The 14,688-nt window shown below is 37.5% G+C and overlaps 1 protein-coding gene across 1 annotated transcript in view; it reads right to left on the bottom strand.

The window, feature by feature from the left end:
- The window catches only part of syt9a (synaptotagmin IXa), a 49,994-nt gene extending 36,961 nt beyond the window's left edge, over positions 1-13,033 (bottom strand). Inside the window, exons 1-2 of the mRNA XM_089135392.1 lie at positions 12,615-13,033; positions 1,765-2,209 (exon numbers count right to left, since the gene is read on the bottom strand). Of these exons, the coding sequence (XP_088991518.1) occupies positions 1,765-2,209; positions 12,615-12,762 (593 nt within the window). The 5' untranslated portion in view covers positions 12,763-13,033. The remainder of the gene's footprint in view (positions 1-1,764; positions 2,210-12,614) is intronic.
- Between the last annotated feature and the right edge of the window lie 1,655 nt (positions 13,034-14,688).

Genomic DNA, 14,688 nt, shown 5'->3' with positions numbered 1-14,688 from the left:
CACGCAGCAACCTTCATCACTGGAAGCGCGAGATACGTCGCATTTCAAAGTTCTTGTAGAACATCTGGATCATGCCCCCCCCCCCCCCCCCCCTTGTGGAGGTCTTTCAGTGCCTAAACCTGATGGACTTGCAACAATGCTATAGTGTGTATGGCAAAGGCGGCTTCCCCACAGGCCTGATAAGCCTCGTAGGATAGATCAGACGAGAGCTCACAGGCCCGAGAAGGGAGACACAGATTCCCGTTGAGGTGGAGTTAAGGCACAGTTGCATAGCAACGGCCAGTTCCACAGGGGAAATCAACGTGTCAAGGGTGATGGGGGGGGGGGGGGGGGGGGCAGTAAAAGGTGCCGTCCGTGACTTAGTGACCTCTTCATACACCAGAAAGAAAGACACCAGGGCAAGAACCAGCCCAAACCGTCCCGAGAAACCAAACGTCCAGCCTCGAGGGATTCGACGCAAGCCTGATCCTCTCAGTGATAGCCATTATTTCAGGGTCTAACTCCATGCTATGGTTGCGGAAAGAGGCAGCACAGCTGAAATGTCATTCCCAAAAAAAGTCAGGCTCACCCTCTGATGTGGAGATTGATGATACAATTATCGCTGATGCAATTATCGCATGCCGTTTTAGGTACACTCAAAGTAGATTGGCCTCTCTAGCGAGATTCCTGTAACACCGAGATTGACCAACTGAAAGGGAACTCTCCTTCACTGAGTTTCGCAATGTGAACACCTTTACACATGGCCATATTCCCTTTATTCCATAAAACACACTTTTGGTGATGAGGAAGGGAGGAGATGGCTGGATGAAAGGATTTTGTTTGAATAAGTAATTCATGTACAGTATTAAATCCAAATTTTATATTTATGTGATGCGATCTGGAAAAAACCGTCGGATGTCGCACAGGTACGTTTTCAGTAAGGTCTAAAAATAGTTATATATATATATATATAGTATAATAGTTAGTAATAGTTATGTAAATTATATTCTATAACATATTGGGCCCTATCTTACACCTGAAGCAATGCAGCACCAAGGGCAAAACAAGTGTTTTTTGCTAGTTTCAGTCTGACGCAGTTATCATTTTCCCATCCTGTGCCGTTGGCGCGTTGCTATATTGAGGCAACAGAAATAGACTGCGCCATTGACCAACTGAAACCTTGGTGTAAAGTCAATGGCGCAATATATATATATTGTTATTTAAAGTTATTTTAAAGTTATTTAGATGCTTTTTTTGATTGATTGATTGATTGATTGATTGATTGATTGATTGATTGATTGATTGATTGATTGATTGATTTCATATCTACACACCAAACCTACAATTCATTCGCTTTAAGTTCAATCAGATCGATTGAGGTGTTTACATGAAGGATTTTCAGTCTGACTGAAGTATCAATCTGATTACTAACTAATTATATGGGTGCATGTAAACATAGTATGACTTAATTCTCTTACAAAATCTCATCAAAAGCAGTATGATTGATGCAAAAGACTTGATACTTCCTTATTCAGGAATGCTCTTATCATTTTATGCTGTCATTTTAAAATGTCCAAGAAAACACTGCAAACTGATGGGTCTGCCTTAACATTGTCCAATTTTAAAGTAAAAACTGCATCTTTTTGAGGTCAGTGTCCTCGAATATAGAGACACTTAGTGATAAACTCTGATTAGAGACCAAATTGACCTTTCAGCCAGTTCTATTGTTGAGAGACTGATGTTTTTACCAGAATCCACTGAAGTAATTTTAGAAGGATGAATTACCTGACACAGGTCGAGGAGGGATCTGTGATTTGCCTCTGCATGCGTGTGTTGCCATGGACACCATTTTCTTGAGTTTTAGACTCTACCTCCAGCGGAATATCAGGTGAAGTGTGGCTTATTTTGAGGGCTGCCTCAGGCACTGGCACTGCAGGAGGAGATCCTGGAACCGCCGGAGAGACTGGAGTGGGCGGCACTGTTGTCTCTTTTACCACCGAACATCGGGCATTATTCCGGCGGTCGAGGGTGGTGTCCACCTCTGGACGCTGGGGCTGAAGGGGTGGAGGAGGAGGATAAGGAGGGTCTGAATGTCCCTCCTTGGTGCTTGGAGAGAGGCTTCGCTCGCGCCATGGAATCCAGCACAATTTCCATGAAACAAAGAGAGAGACTCCAAACAGGGCCAAGCCACAAGCGGTCACCACCAATGACAGCAGGCTAATGGATATGTCTACGAAGAAAGAATTGAGTGCATACAAAAAGAGGGTGAGGCAGAAATATAGGCCACATACATATGTTAATTTTACACAAATGCTTTCTAGAAACATGATGTATGGGATGCTTAGACTTCAGGGCTGTTGGGAGCACAAGTTGTTCAGGTCCAAATAAGACTTTAAAAACTAGTATTTCAGTTCTGTACATGCAGTTCAGATTTAATACAAATTTGTTTTTCACTTACCAACACTTTTCAATAATTAATTAGGTTGTATAATGCAGTTGTCACTGTTATAAGAAAGTCTATTTGTACACAAAGGAATGGACATCATTTTCTGCATTGTGTGAGTGGCAAGTGGAATTACATCAAAAATGCAACAATGCCATTTAATAGAAATCAAATTATAGAATACATATCATATCACACTTGTGCATTTCAATATTCAATGAATAAAACTGTAAATATTATCACAAAGCATTTTCACAGTATTGGTTTAGCATTTTTAATCTGTGACTTTGAAGGACTCATAGAGTCAACAGGCTTCAATGGCCTATAGCATTGAAACCTGTCTACAGTAGTCTATATCAGACACCAGTAACACTCATTTCAATAGATCAGAGATTACGGTTCATTGGAAAGGTGATTTAAAAACATTGGTAGAGCTTAGGAGAAACATTGCATTCACAAAAACAATCTTAGGATCATATATTCTGAAGTATATCATCAAAAAAAAAAAAAACACAAAAAAAAAACAGCAAATTGGCTCTATTCGTTTCACAGCCTGAAGTCTGAAGATGTTTGAGCAGCTGCTGAAAATTTAAAGAATAATTCAATGGACCTCAAGTTAGAGGCTACATGTCATTTACTACCTTTTCCTCAAACCTCTCATATAGACACTACATTAGAATATTATTTAAAACATGTGGCACCTGATTTACTTTGATTTTCCGTTTGTACAGTTTCCTTGTTCCGATTTTCAAAAAATAAAGCTCCTTAGATTCTAGCCCGTTCTCATCCTTTAACGTCATATAGAACGCTATATGCAAAAACGGCGCTATACTACGCACATGGCACCGTTTATCGTTAATATAACACGCGAACCCAAGACGTTATAAATCCTTTAGCGTGAATATGACACGCACACCCTACCCCACACCTAAACTTAGCCCTCACAGCACGTGTTATATTAACGATAACGGGTGCCATGTGCGTAGTATAGCGCCGTTTTGTCATATAGCGTTCTATATGACGTTAAAGGATGAGAATGCGTTGCAGATTCCTACATTAAACTAGCCCTATTCGGCACACTGTATTCCCAAGACACCTAACTGAATGTCTATTCTAAGACAGTGCCATTTAAAACATGGATATTGTCACTGTGATGATTAGCCTTAACCACCAGTTACTCTAATGAAATCCATGAACTTTAATTAAAATCAGGAACTGAAGTTAATTAGCAGTAAGCAGTAAAAAACAGAACCCTCACACAGTTCATTCAAAGCATGTGACATGTTTAATTAGGATGGACAAAACTGGTTTAATTTAACTCCACAGAGATGAACCCTGTTGGACAGGATCACCCATTGGACAGTCAAGGCTCCTTACAGAGAAAAAGGACACTAATGCAACGCAGACTGCTTTTGGTTATTATCCAGAAATATTTGACTGATCAATGTCATGACTGACCAATCAGAATTAAGTATTCCAGATTTATGATTAATAATTATTAATATACTGTAAGTATATTGATTTGCTTTCACCGCATTAGCTACGGCCCTGATAAAAGCAAATGGCACTTTTGTATATTCACACACAACAACAAACGTTTTTAAGCCAATTATTTATAAATATTGTTGTGGTGTGTCAGTAGGAATTATCAAATTTCCAAACATTCCCTTTGACATCCTTTAATTGTAATAATCCAGTGAGATTTGTGTAAGCACAAGGAGTCTGACAACAGCCAGTATGCTCCACACGGAAGATCTCATCTCACCATCATCGAGTCTGTGATTACATTAAGATTTATATTAGCATATGGTTAATGGATTGATTGGGGAATACTAAGAAACCCACTGCTGCTGTGAGTCTCCTTCTCTGAAATAATGCTCTGGTTGGGAGACAGATACTGCACATTATGCATTTTTTTCTAGTGGCATAAAATAATAGTCTTTAATGGGTCTCTTGCTACTTGCTCCACATTTATTAGGTTGGACCGTCAGGTACATGAGGAACCTGGGAAATCTGATCACGGGTTCCAAATGTTGAAGAAAATTGGGCATATGCCTTGCTGTCTGTCTAATTCCCATTAGAAAGCTGGCTAGTTGTTTCCTACCATAACTATCTTATATCGAATGCTGAGAGTTTCAGATAATCATACTTAAAACCCTTGGTATTCTGAGACAACCAATATGGGTGTAACTTTCTTAAACCTGTTTCAGAATGATTGTGGATCAAAGGACATTATCTAATGAAATTACAATTCATGAATAAAAAACAGTGTTATTAAAATGCTTTTTTTTGACATTGTACCATGGATTTATATAGAAAATAAAATGTACTTTTAAATTGCAAGCTATATTTACTACAGTTCAAAATGCACAACTAGCGCTGGCTTAATCTTTCAAAGAAACAGATTATCCAGTTAAAAAGCAATGTTGAACATATTGAAAGAAGAAAACATTAGTGGAAATGAAAGAAAAAAAATGGTTCACAATTTAGAATAATAGAGAGTCATTAATAGATAACTAAAGTAATGCAGGACAAATGAGTAGTACTGCATTAACGCTTCGGCTATTATTACTAACCATTGGAAAACAAATTATAAAGATTTACCAATTAATTATCAATTCCAACATTAACATGTGTCTGAAATGTGAGCAATATATAATAGCATTAGAGTAGCAAGGTATTAGCAGGTAATAAACATGTAACAAACACGTAAAAAAAATATTATTAGTTACAGCTCTATGAGATAACTAATGAGGATTGGAACTATTTTAGATCAATTAAACTGTTTCATTATGAAACCATGGCATTTTTATGGCTACTAGATAGAACTACACCTGGACTATTAATGCTTTTTTTTTCATTAATAGCCCCCCTTCTTCTTTTATATGGCAGCAGAGACAGCAGCTGCCAAACACTATTTGATTTGAGCTGTCCCTGTTGAGCAGAGTCCTCTAAAGCAGCCTAACTCATTCCAGTCAACCGAGTGTGTCAGTTACACTTCAAAGTGAAAGCTCCACAATGGCTCATATCTAGTAACCCATAGAAACATTCCAACACACAAAGAGCTTCAAAGAGCTCTGTAGCTGAGATTCCCACTGCACTGCAGCTGCCTGTACGAAAGCATTTTTTTCCAAATATGTTTATTGTCCTTTTCTCATTTTTTATAACAACAGAACAAGTTCACACGTTACACCCTTTTACACATACATCTTCAATTTACACTTCTTAAAAAAAATAAAATAATAATAGTAATAAAAATAATAATAATAAATTAAAAAAGAGAATAATAGTAAATTAATTTCTTAGAGATAGTATTTACACAAAGTCTTATTCTGTAAGTTTTTCAGTAAGGTCTACATTCCCAGTTTACATCATATTTATGTATGGCTCCCACATCTGATCAAAGTCTTTCCTCTTGCATTTAACAATGCAAGTTAGCCTTTCCAGTCCAATACAGTTTGATATCTCCTTTTTCCACATTCTCATGGACGGAGCATTCATACTCTTCCAGCATAATGCAATAGCTCTTCTGGTTTGAAACAGACCAAAGTCTATAAGTTGAATCTGTCTTGATGTTTGTATAAAGTCCGTTGGATACATTCCAAGAATACAAAGTTTTACATTCAGAGGAATTTTTATGTTAAACATATTTGACATACATTTTATAACCTCCTTCCAGAAGTTTTGTATTTCTGGACATTCCCAAAGGCAATGATATAATGTACCTTTATTATCCAGGCATTTAGAACACACATCTGGAATATTACCGGACATTTGATGAAGTTTAACACTTATATTGCAGTAATTTAAACCTTGTATTTATTGTCCGTGTTTGTGCTTTAAGACATGCATATTTCCAATCAGCCTCATCTATATCTTCCTGTATATCCATTTTCCAGGCATGTAGTTTGTCCAATGTTCATTCAGTACTGTGTTTGACCATTAAATTATAGTACACAGATACGTGACCTTCTAAATTTCCAAGAGCTATTTCTTCTAATTTTGATAAAGATGGCATACAGATTATATGTTCTTCCTTTGATAACATGTAACTTTTCAACTGCAAATACTTAAAAAAAAATGCTTTTGGGGGATTGTATATTTCTGGCACAGCTGATCAAATGAAAGTAAAACACCATCTTCATATAGATCCATAATTTTCTGAATGCCTCTCATATTCCAAAACTTAACTCCTCCATCTTTAGGTATAAATTGTTCATTACCTCAAATAGGAGTAAATTGGGATAATTTCGGCATATCTCTAATACGCTTATGTGCAGCGTGCCAGATTGAAACAGTGTTTTTGAGGAAAGGGTTTTTGTTTTCTTCTTCAATGACTTAATATCTGAGGAGTATAGATAAATTTTGTATGGTATATGTCTACCCAAGCTGGAGGCACTGTTTAATTCTGAACATTAAAGTCCCTGTAAAGTCAAAATTAAGTATGTGTTCTGAGTTTGTCACACCACAGAAAAATGAGTTATTAGCCACCCAGCCAAATTTGAATGATAAAAAAAGCCGGCAAGTACATAAAATAAGCTATCAAAATCTTGAAAAATGACCAGTTATCTCTGTTCTCAAACGCTGGGGGCGTGTCCGCTGGCTGCGCTGAAACCACGCCCATTAGCGGGAAAGCTGTCGACGGTGATATTAGCTGATACTGCTTTTGGGACGGGAGGATGAATGCTGAGGCGGGAGATAGTCGTTTCGGCCCCGTTCACCAGTAGCGGATCATCAGTAAATCCTAGTTGTCTCTGAGGAAAGTTTATAAAACTATCCAGTGTAAAATGATCACTTCAGAGGCGGGTGTTGATGGTGATCCTCAGCTCTTCATCAAGGTTGGTTCTCTAAAAACCTCTTCTTGATGTGATCGTTTTTGTGGAATTTAAATAAAGATACCAATCTGTTTTGTACATGATCGCATCCAGGTAGTAGCCTATGCATTTCTGTGTTGAAGGCATCGCTAGATAGAAAACTGTAGGCTCGGCTGTAGTTGTACTGACAGTCACTCGTGATTGAGCGGTGAATGCGAATGTGCTCGGGGAGTGTTATTGTGTGTTAGGGGAGAGATCAGACTATGTGCGTCATCAAATAGGGGCGTGTCCAGGAGCTCATGGGCTACAGTGCGTCATCGAGCCCTGTTTTAACCCCGCCCAAACAATCCGTAAAATTGCAAAGGTGAAAAACTGTTTAACGGTCTAACTCCGTATTTCTGTACTTCACAGTTCACAGCCTTTTAATATGTTTTAGCAATACATATGCAACATTTATAATGTGTTCTTGTGAACTGTGAACTTGTGAACTTTTTTGTAGAATTGCCTTTACAGGGACTTTAAACAGTGTTTAATGTTCAGCATTATACAGAAGTTTAATGCTGAAGTCAGCTGGGCAGCCATATAGTACCATCTAAAATTTGGAAGTCGAAGCCCTCCCCTTTAATAGGGCAGGTGTAATAGCTTAAGGCGAAGTCTAGCTTTTCTGTCATTCCTAATAAATTGAGAAATTAGTTTGTTTAGTTTATCATAAAACATGTTTGAAAATGGCAATGGGAGTGTTTGAAAAAAGTATAAGAATTTGGGTAGAATAGACATTTTAATTATGTCAATATGTCCGAACATATCTATATAGATATTGGTAAATTTGACCATTTTTTTAATGCTTCTGTGGTTCTTTCCACCAGGGGATCGTAATTTATTGAGAGGTAATTGAGAGTAATTTCACTAAGGTGTTGGTTGGTTTAACATGTTGGTTTAACACCATAGAGATCACCCAACTGTGTAGATTCTACGTTGACTGTGGGATGCTTTTGTAGAACTTTTCAGCTTCTTGCGGCGTGTGTAGCACCCGAAGCTTGCAAGGGTTATGCTGAAATCCACGGAAAGCGTTTATATCAACAAACAATTTTGTGACTGGATTAAATCCCCGTCGAATCCGTACTGTCTCTGCTGAGAGATCTTGAGCAAACGATATCTTGACCCCGTCGTGCATGATGTCTCGCCGCCGTGATTCACGGTAAACAAATTCTTTCTCCTGAAACTTTAAGAAGCGGATGAGTATTGCTCTGTTTTTGTTGGGCTTCCCAGATCCGAGTGTGCGATGAACCCGTTCTAGGGTGAATGATTTGTCTGGTCCCAGCCATTGTGTCAACTTCTCGTTTATAAATTCGAGGAGAGTTTTCTGACCATCGGCGCCCTCTCGAATACCATAGAGCCGGAGGTTTTTCCTTCTGTCTCGGTTCTCCAAGTCGTCAGTCTTTGATTCGAGGTAAACGATTCGTTTGATGGCTGAATTGAGTGCGGCTTCCGTTTTCTCAAGTGAATGCGGCCTTCAGCCTCCTCAATACGCGTTGCATTAGAAGAAGCATCTCGTTTTACATCAGACACTTTGCTTTCCAACATGACCATTGAGTTCACCAAATCAGTCAAACGGGTATCAATGCTGTCCAACTTCGTTCCGATCTCTGCTCGAAGTGATTTCAGTTCGCTTAAAACTTCGGCTAAGCTATCCATGTGGTTAGCTTCCACTTCCTCTGGTGAATTCGACGAAGTTGTTTTAACGCTGCCCTTGCGTGCACGAGTAAAGATGTCACACTGTTTAGTTGATGGAGGTTTTGACATATCAACGGCAAAACTTTGCTCGAATATTGTGAATATCGTATTTATAAGGGGTTTTTATAATAAATTGTTTCTCTGAGCCTCTGCGCTAAGCTGCCATCCAGGTTCTGGCCATGCGACACCCCCACAAAAGCATTTGTTATTTGTTAAAGCATTATTTTTTATTTATTTATTTATTTATTTTTATATATTTTTTTTTTTGTTGTGAACAAACGGAAAATATTATCAATTTTCAAATAATTGATCAGTTTGGCTAAACAGAATGCAAAGAATGTGAATAATTATTATTTTATTTTTTATGTGCATCAAATTTGACCAAAAGTTGCTCATTTTGAAATAAGGTATTAAATACTAATAATGCAGCAAACATATCTATACATTTTAAAAATGCTGTTTTCAAATGCAAATGCTTTTACGCAACACATGTACTGAAATATCATATGGAAAAATGCAGGGTTTTTTTGTATACATCTTTACAAACTAGGACTATTACACATGATCCTAAACCGCTAAAAAAGTGCAATATCAACATTTAAAAGTACTAGGCTAGGCGGTACTTTGGCGGTACTTTGGCTAGGCAGTATCTTGTCACATGCCAAAGCTCAGAGTGGATATTCTAGACCCTCTGACCCCATTCCGCAGCTTTCTGTAAAGCGGGATTGAGAAGATGAAATGGGATTTCCAATAAGAGGTTAATAAAGCGATGGAACTCCACCCTGTGGTCTTTCACGTTGCAGCCCTTTCTCTGAACCAAAAACCGAGCTGAAGAATACCAAATGTTAATTATGCCAAGCATTTTCATAAGAAGGGGGATTAACGAATGAATTAACAATGTTAACATGGTATTCAAAGAAAGGGGACCATTCCGGTACAGTGAGATGCTAGATAATTATTGTTTTGCATCTTTCTTTTCACTCTGGCTTCATGCTGCTGATTATTTAATGGTAGTTTACACAGCCACTTGGTCTGAATGTCCTGAACTCCCATAGAGAGAAAAAAAAAAGTTTGCTGCAAGACTGATCAAATGCATATCCAAGCTATTGAAGCTACTGTAAAATAGCATAACCCTCTACCGTTCATAGACTGTAAAAAAAAATGGACATAATCATGGGCGTCAGTTTGGTTTGAAATGTGCTGGGGACAGAGACGCATTCGAAAGGGTATTTTCAAAAGTGCTGGGTACAATAATGCATTCATTCTTTTTTTTTTTCTCTTTCGAGTAGGTCATGTTTTGAAAGACGATGTCCTGTAGCTTCCTGATGTAGAATTTTTGCCTAGCGTGTCGGGACTCGGGGGGTTCGAGGTTCTAATCCGCACTTGAATAGTTTTTTTTTTCCCCTCATCAAAACCAATAATGTTTAGCAGTGGTTGAATTGATATAATGTTTATCAGTGGTTGTATATGTTTTGATTAGGGCAAAAAAATATACGAGAGCGGATTAGAACCTGTGAGAAAAAGGGACACGTTTGTGTGCATTTTGATTTGTGATGTCACCGGAACGAATCTCCACAACGGATTGAAGTGCGTTTCCGAGAGAAGACAACACATTTCAGAGCTAGATCGCCTGTTATTTAACAATCAAATGAATGATGTTAACTGGAGATGTTTTATTTGTATTGGTACATCTGTGCCGCGAGATGTTTCAAAAGTGGTGGGGACAAAATCGACCCTGGCAAAAAGTGGTGGGAACATGTCCCACCCGTCCCCCCCGTAAATGACGCCTATGGACGTAGTGTCAGTGACGTCACCCGTAGGTTTCTGAAGAGATTTCTGAAGGCCAAAGTGGGCGGAGCCGGCCGTCGCCATCTTCGCAGCCATATAACCAAAAATGGGCAAAGAGATGGGATTAGCTGAGGTGATGTGACCGCTAACAGACAGCAAACAAACAGCTAGTAGTGACATCAGCGGCAATCCACTGGACACTCAAGCCCCTGCAGAACTTTAAGGCTTAATATAATTTAAACAGATGAGTTACAAAAAAATTCACCCCTCTCACAATTGTCATGAAGGGCAAAATTAGCTATAGACAAAAAAAAAAAAAACACACACACTTTTTATACCAGGCTGTAAACATTTGTTTTCTGCTTTAAAGTTGGGCACATTAAAGTGGTCAAAGGGACTGACTCTCTTTTGGAGCCTGTCTCTAGTGGCCAGTTGATGAATTGCAGTTTAAGTCACTTCCGTGTTGGATTCAAGAGAGAGAGCGGTAGATTGATGCTTGGCTCATTTCCTTGCCAATGTTTTTTTTTTTTTTTTTTTTTTGGAAAGAGATGACTATAGTTGTGCATTGTGTCTTAGTTAATCTACACAATATATTATGTGAAGTAACAGATGCCACATTTGAATCAAATGCAACAATTATCATCTTAGACAATGTTGCTTCAGCTATAATGTAGTATCTAAAGAATAATAATAACAATAGTACTAATTAAAAAAAAAAACTGATGAAATGTGGTAAATGTGTAATGAGTAAGGCTATTTCAAGGGACATGGCATTAAGAGAATGGATTTTAATAAGGACTGGATTGGTGTGGAGCTGTAAAGGGTTCATCCTACCACCATTTCCTATAATCTCTCACAGCTACAAGTCAAAGTGTGTATACTCTGCTGAGGTATTAGGTACTCAATTTCGGTTTTGGCATGTTTATTAATTTAGAATTGAAGAGTTCAGATGCAAAAGCCTCTAAGTGCCATTTGAAATTTTCTTCTAGAATGATAATTTTTATCAAGCTTGTATATTTAAGTTCAGTGATTTCACTTAAATGGCAATGATAATTACCTATTAATTGTTATTTAAGTGAAATTACTGAACTTAAATATACAAGTTTGATAAAAATCATCATTAAAGAAGAAAATTTCAAATGGCATTTAGAGGCTTTTGCATCTGAACTCTTCAATTATTATTATTATTAGATTATTTAGTTAATGATATTAAATGGACAACCATGAAGGTTCCTGGATAAAGCTGAGCTAAGTGTTTCAATTAAGGAAACAATTGTAATAATTCATGGATCAAACAATCTTTTGGCACCCAGTGATTCATCCATGTCATAAGGAACACCTTTTCTCAGAGTAATGATGACAAATAGCCTATGTGGGGTGGGTTGGGGGATCTGATTTTCTATGAATTCCTAAAAATATCAGGTAAGATTGAAATAAGGTCTGCTGCATTAACTGCAAATAAATAAATAAATATAACATATACACGATTTATTTATTAGATCATTAACTGTAGGCTATTTCATTATTGTTGTAATTCGTTCCAAATCATGAGAGAAATACCGTTAGCATTTCTCTACAATTTCTGACAAAAGAATTTGAGTCTTTACACCAAACTCAGACACCGAAAAATAAAGTAAGATAAAACATGAAAGTGGTCGACATTCCTCAAGCGTGATCACACCTGGAGGTTGATTTAATAAATTGCTGAGCAACAAGTCAATAGCCTAGCTATGAGAAAAAAAAAGCCTAGATAGCCTATGAAGTTAAGATGAGACTGTATTAACCTTGTTCGTGATGCTGAGGGGGGGGGGGGGGGGGGGGCGCATACAACCGTTATGTATAGAAGTGTCGCCTACCTGAGTCCGAATACCTCGGCCTGGCAAGGTCTCGAAAATAATAAATGAAATCCAAACAGTTTTCGTTCTGAACCTCCCCTTTAGAACAAAGATCCGATAAGAGTTCTAGTGCTTTTTGACAAATCTCGTCCTCTCTGTCGACAGGCATTTCCCACCAGCATCCTTCTGGATTGTGGAGCTTCTAAAGCGCAATCCCCTCACAGAGAAACATCATCTCACGGACGGCATCCCACTCTCGCGGACAAACCGAGCTCTTTATAACGTGGAAAGTGTTTTCTTATTATAATTATTATTCCCTTTAAGAATTCACTCGACACGGTAAAGTTCTTGCTTGACGTGATCCCAGTCGCTACTCAAATGGAGTCAGAAAACAAAATCCACCGGTTGAATCTTCAGACACACTCACGAACTGAAGTGTGAAGCAGAAGCTCAATGTCCACGCTCGCCGTGGTGCTGAAGACAGTGCGCATGCTCACAGCCTGTTCCAAACGTAATGTGTCTTGGTCCTTTAAATAGTCGTTTTACAGCTGAAGCTGGGTAAGAATCATTTTCTACCACAAAACCAGTAAGTACAATATTCATACAGAAAAACCTGCGAACTCTAAATAGAGTTACGTGTGATACTTCTCATGATACGATTTTAGTTTGGAAAATCTTAAAGCCAATGAAAAGCCTGCATATGATCTAGCCTATCTTGGTGGTGTTTTACACAAATAGACTAAGACTGACCATTGCCTGATGGTAATTTGTTCAATATTAGCTATTTTATTCTACAGAGGTGGAACAAATATCAATTATTACATTACTTATTTAAAGGATGAATATTGCAGATAACTGAAACAGATACACAGATAATTAATGGTCAGTTAATCAGTGTTTATTTGAACCTTATAAAGCAATGTAAGGTAATCTCTAATGAGGCAGAATATGAGCAGCAAAAATTTTTAACCAATTTGTTAATCTCTGAAAGCTTCTTTAAATCTTGTTTAAAAAATTAAACATGTAAGATATCAATTAGCGTGTGTGTGTTTCTTTTATTTATTTAACTTTTTTTTTTTAAATCTTCAGAATTAAATTTATCAAATAATAATTCTTAGCCTATATTATATTTGATACATTATTAACACTGCACCATAGTCAAACTTTTTTCATCACACTTAGTCAACGATTTCCAAGAGACTGTCTCAGTGACAGCGGGTATATGCCCAATGTGAACAGAAGTGCAAAGACCTTGTCGAGCACCAATAATGAAGATGCATGCACCTTGTTGGAGAGCACTGCCTGATCATTCATCACATGCTCCTTCAGAGGAGAGTGCACCATTTTTGATACTGAGGGCATCTTTCTAGACAAATGTGAATTAAGTACAAAATATGTGGAATAAAAAAACAATAAGGACAAACTAAATAGTGAATATGGTTGATTCCACTGTCAGCCTAATGTTCACCCTAAGCAGAAACCTAACATGACTGAAACTTTTAACCCTTGCATGTGCTATAGGAAACATATGTCACAAGTAATTAGGCAACCCCTGCGGCCAGACAGTTTAAAATTAACAAATACAAAACTACTTTACACTAAACTTCATTGAAACAGCAAAATTAAAACTTCACTCTTGTTCTGTTTTAAAACATTATTCTGGTGCTTTTTCATTCTAGTGTTGTTCTAACCCCAATTTTAAACTTTAAAATGTTAAAATGATAACTTTTATTACATTATATTTACTTTTTTTCAGTTTGTTTGTAAAATGTCCACACTGTTGATACAAAAATTAAACAATAAAAATAGCAGTGGTCCGTATGACTCTAATATTCTAATATTCAGAGTTGTATGTTGTAATCCTAGGTCACATGCTATTGTTTGTGAGGAATATTTTTTTAGAGTTTGTCATTCAGTGATAGCTGCCTCATCCTTCGATCTCACGCTCATTTTAGAATTCAAGGATTAGTTATTATGAATTATGTCATTAATGACTCACCCTCATGTCATTCCAAGCCCGTAAGACCTCCACTCATCTTCGGAACACAGTTTGAGATATTTTAGATTTAGTGAGAGAGTTTTCTGTCCCTCCATT

The sequence above is a fragment of the Pimephales promelas genome, chromosome 10 (assembly GCF_988280905.1).
Source record: "Pimephales promelas chromosome 10, fPimPro1.hap1.1, whole genome shotgun sequence".
Classification (NCBI taxonomy): Eukaryota; Metazoa; Chordata; class Actinopteri; order Cypriniformes; family Leuciscidae; genus Pimephales; species Pimephales promelas.
Note: the sequence above shows the minus strand (reverse complement) of the source record. Positions and strands in the feature narration are given on the sequence as shown.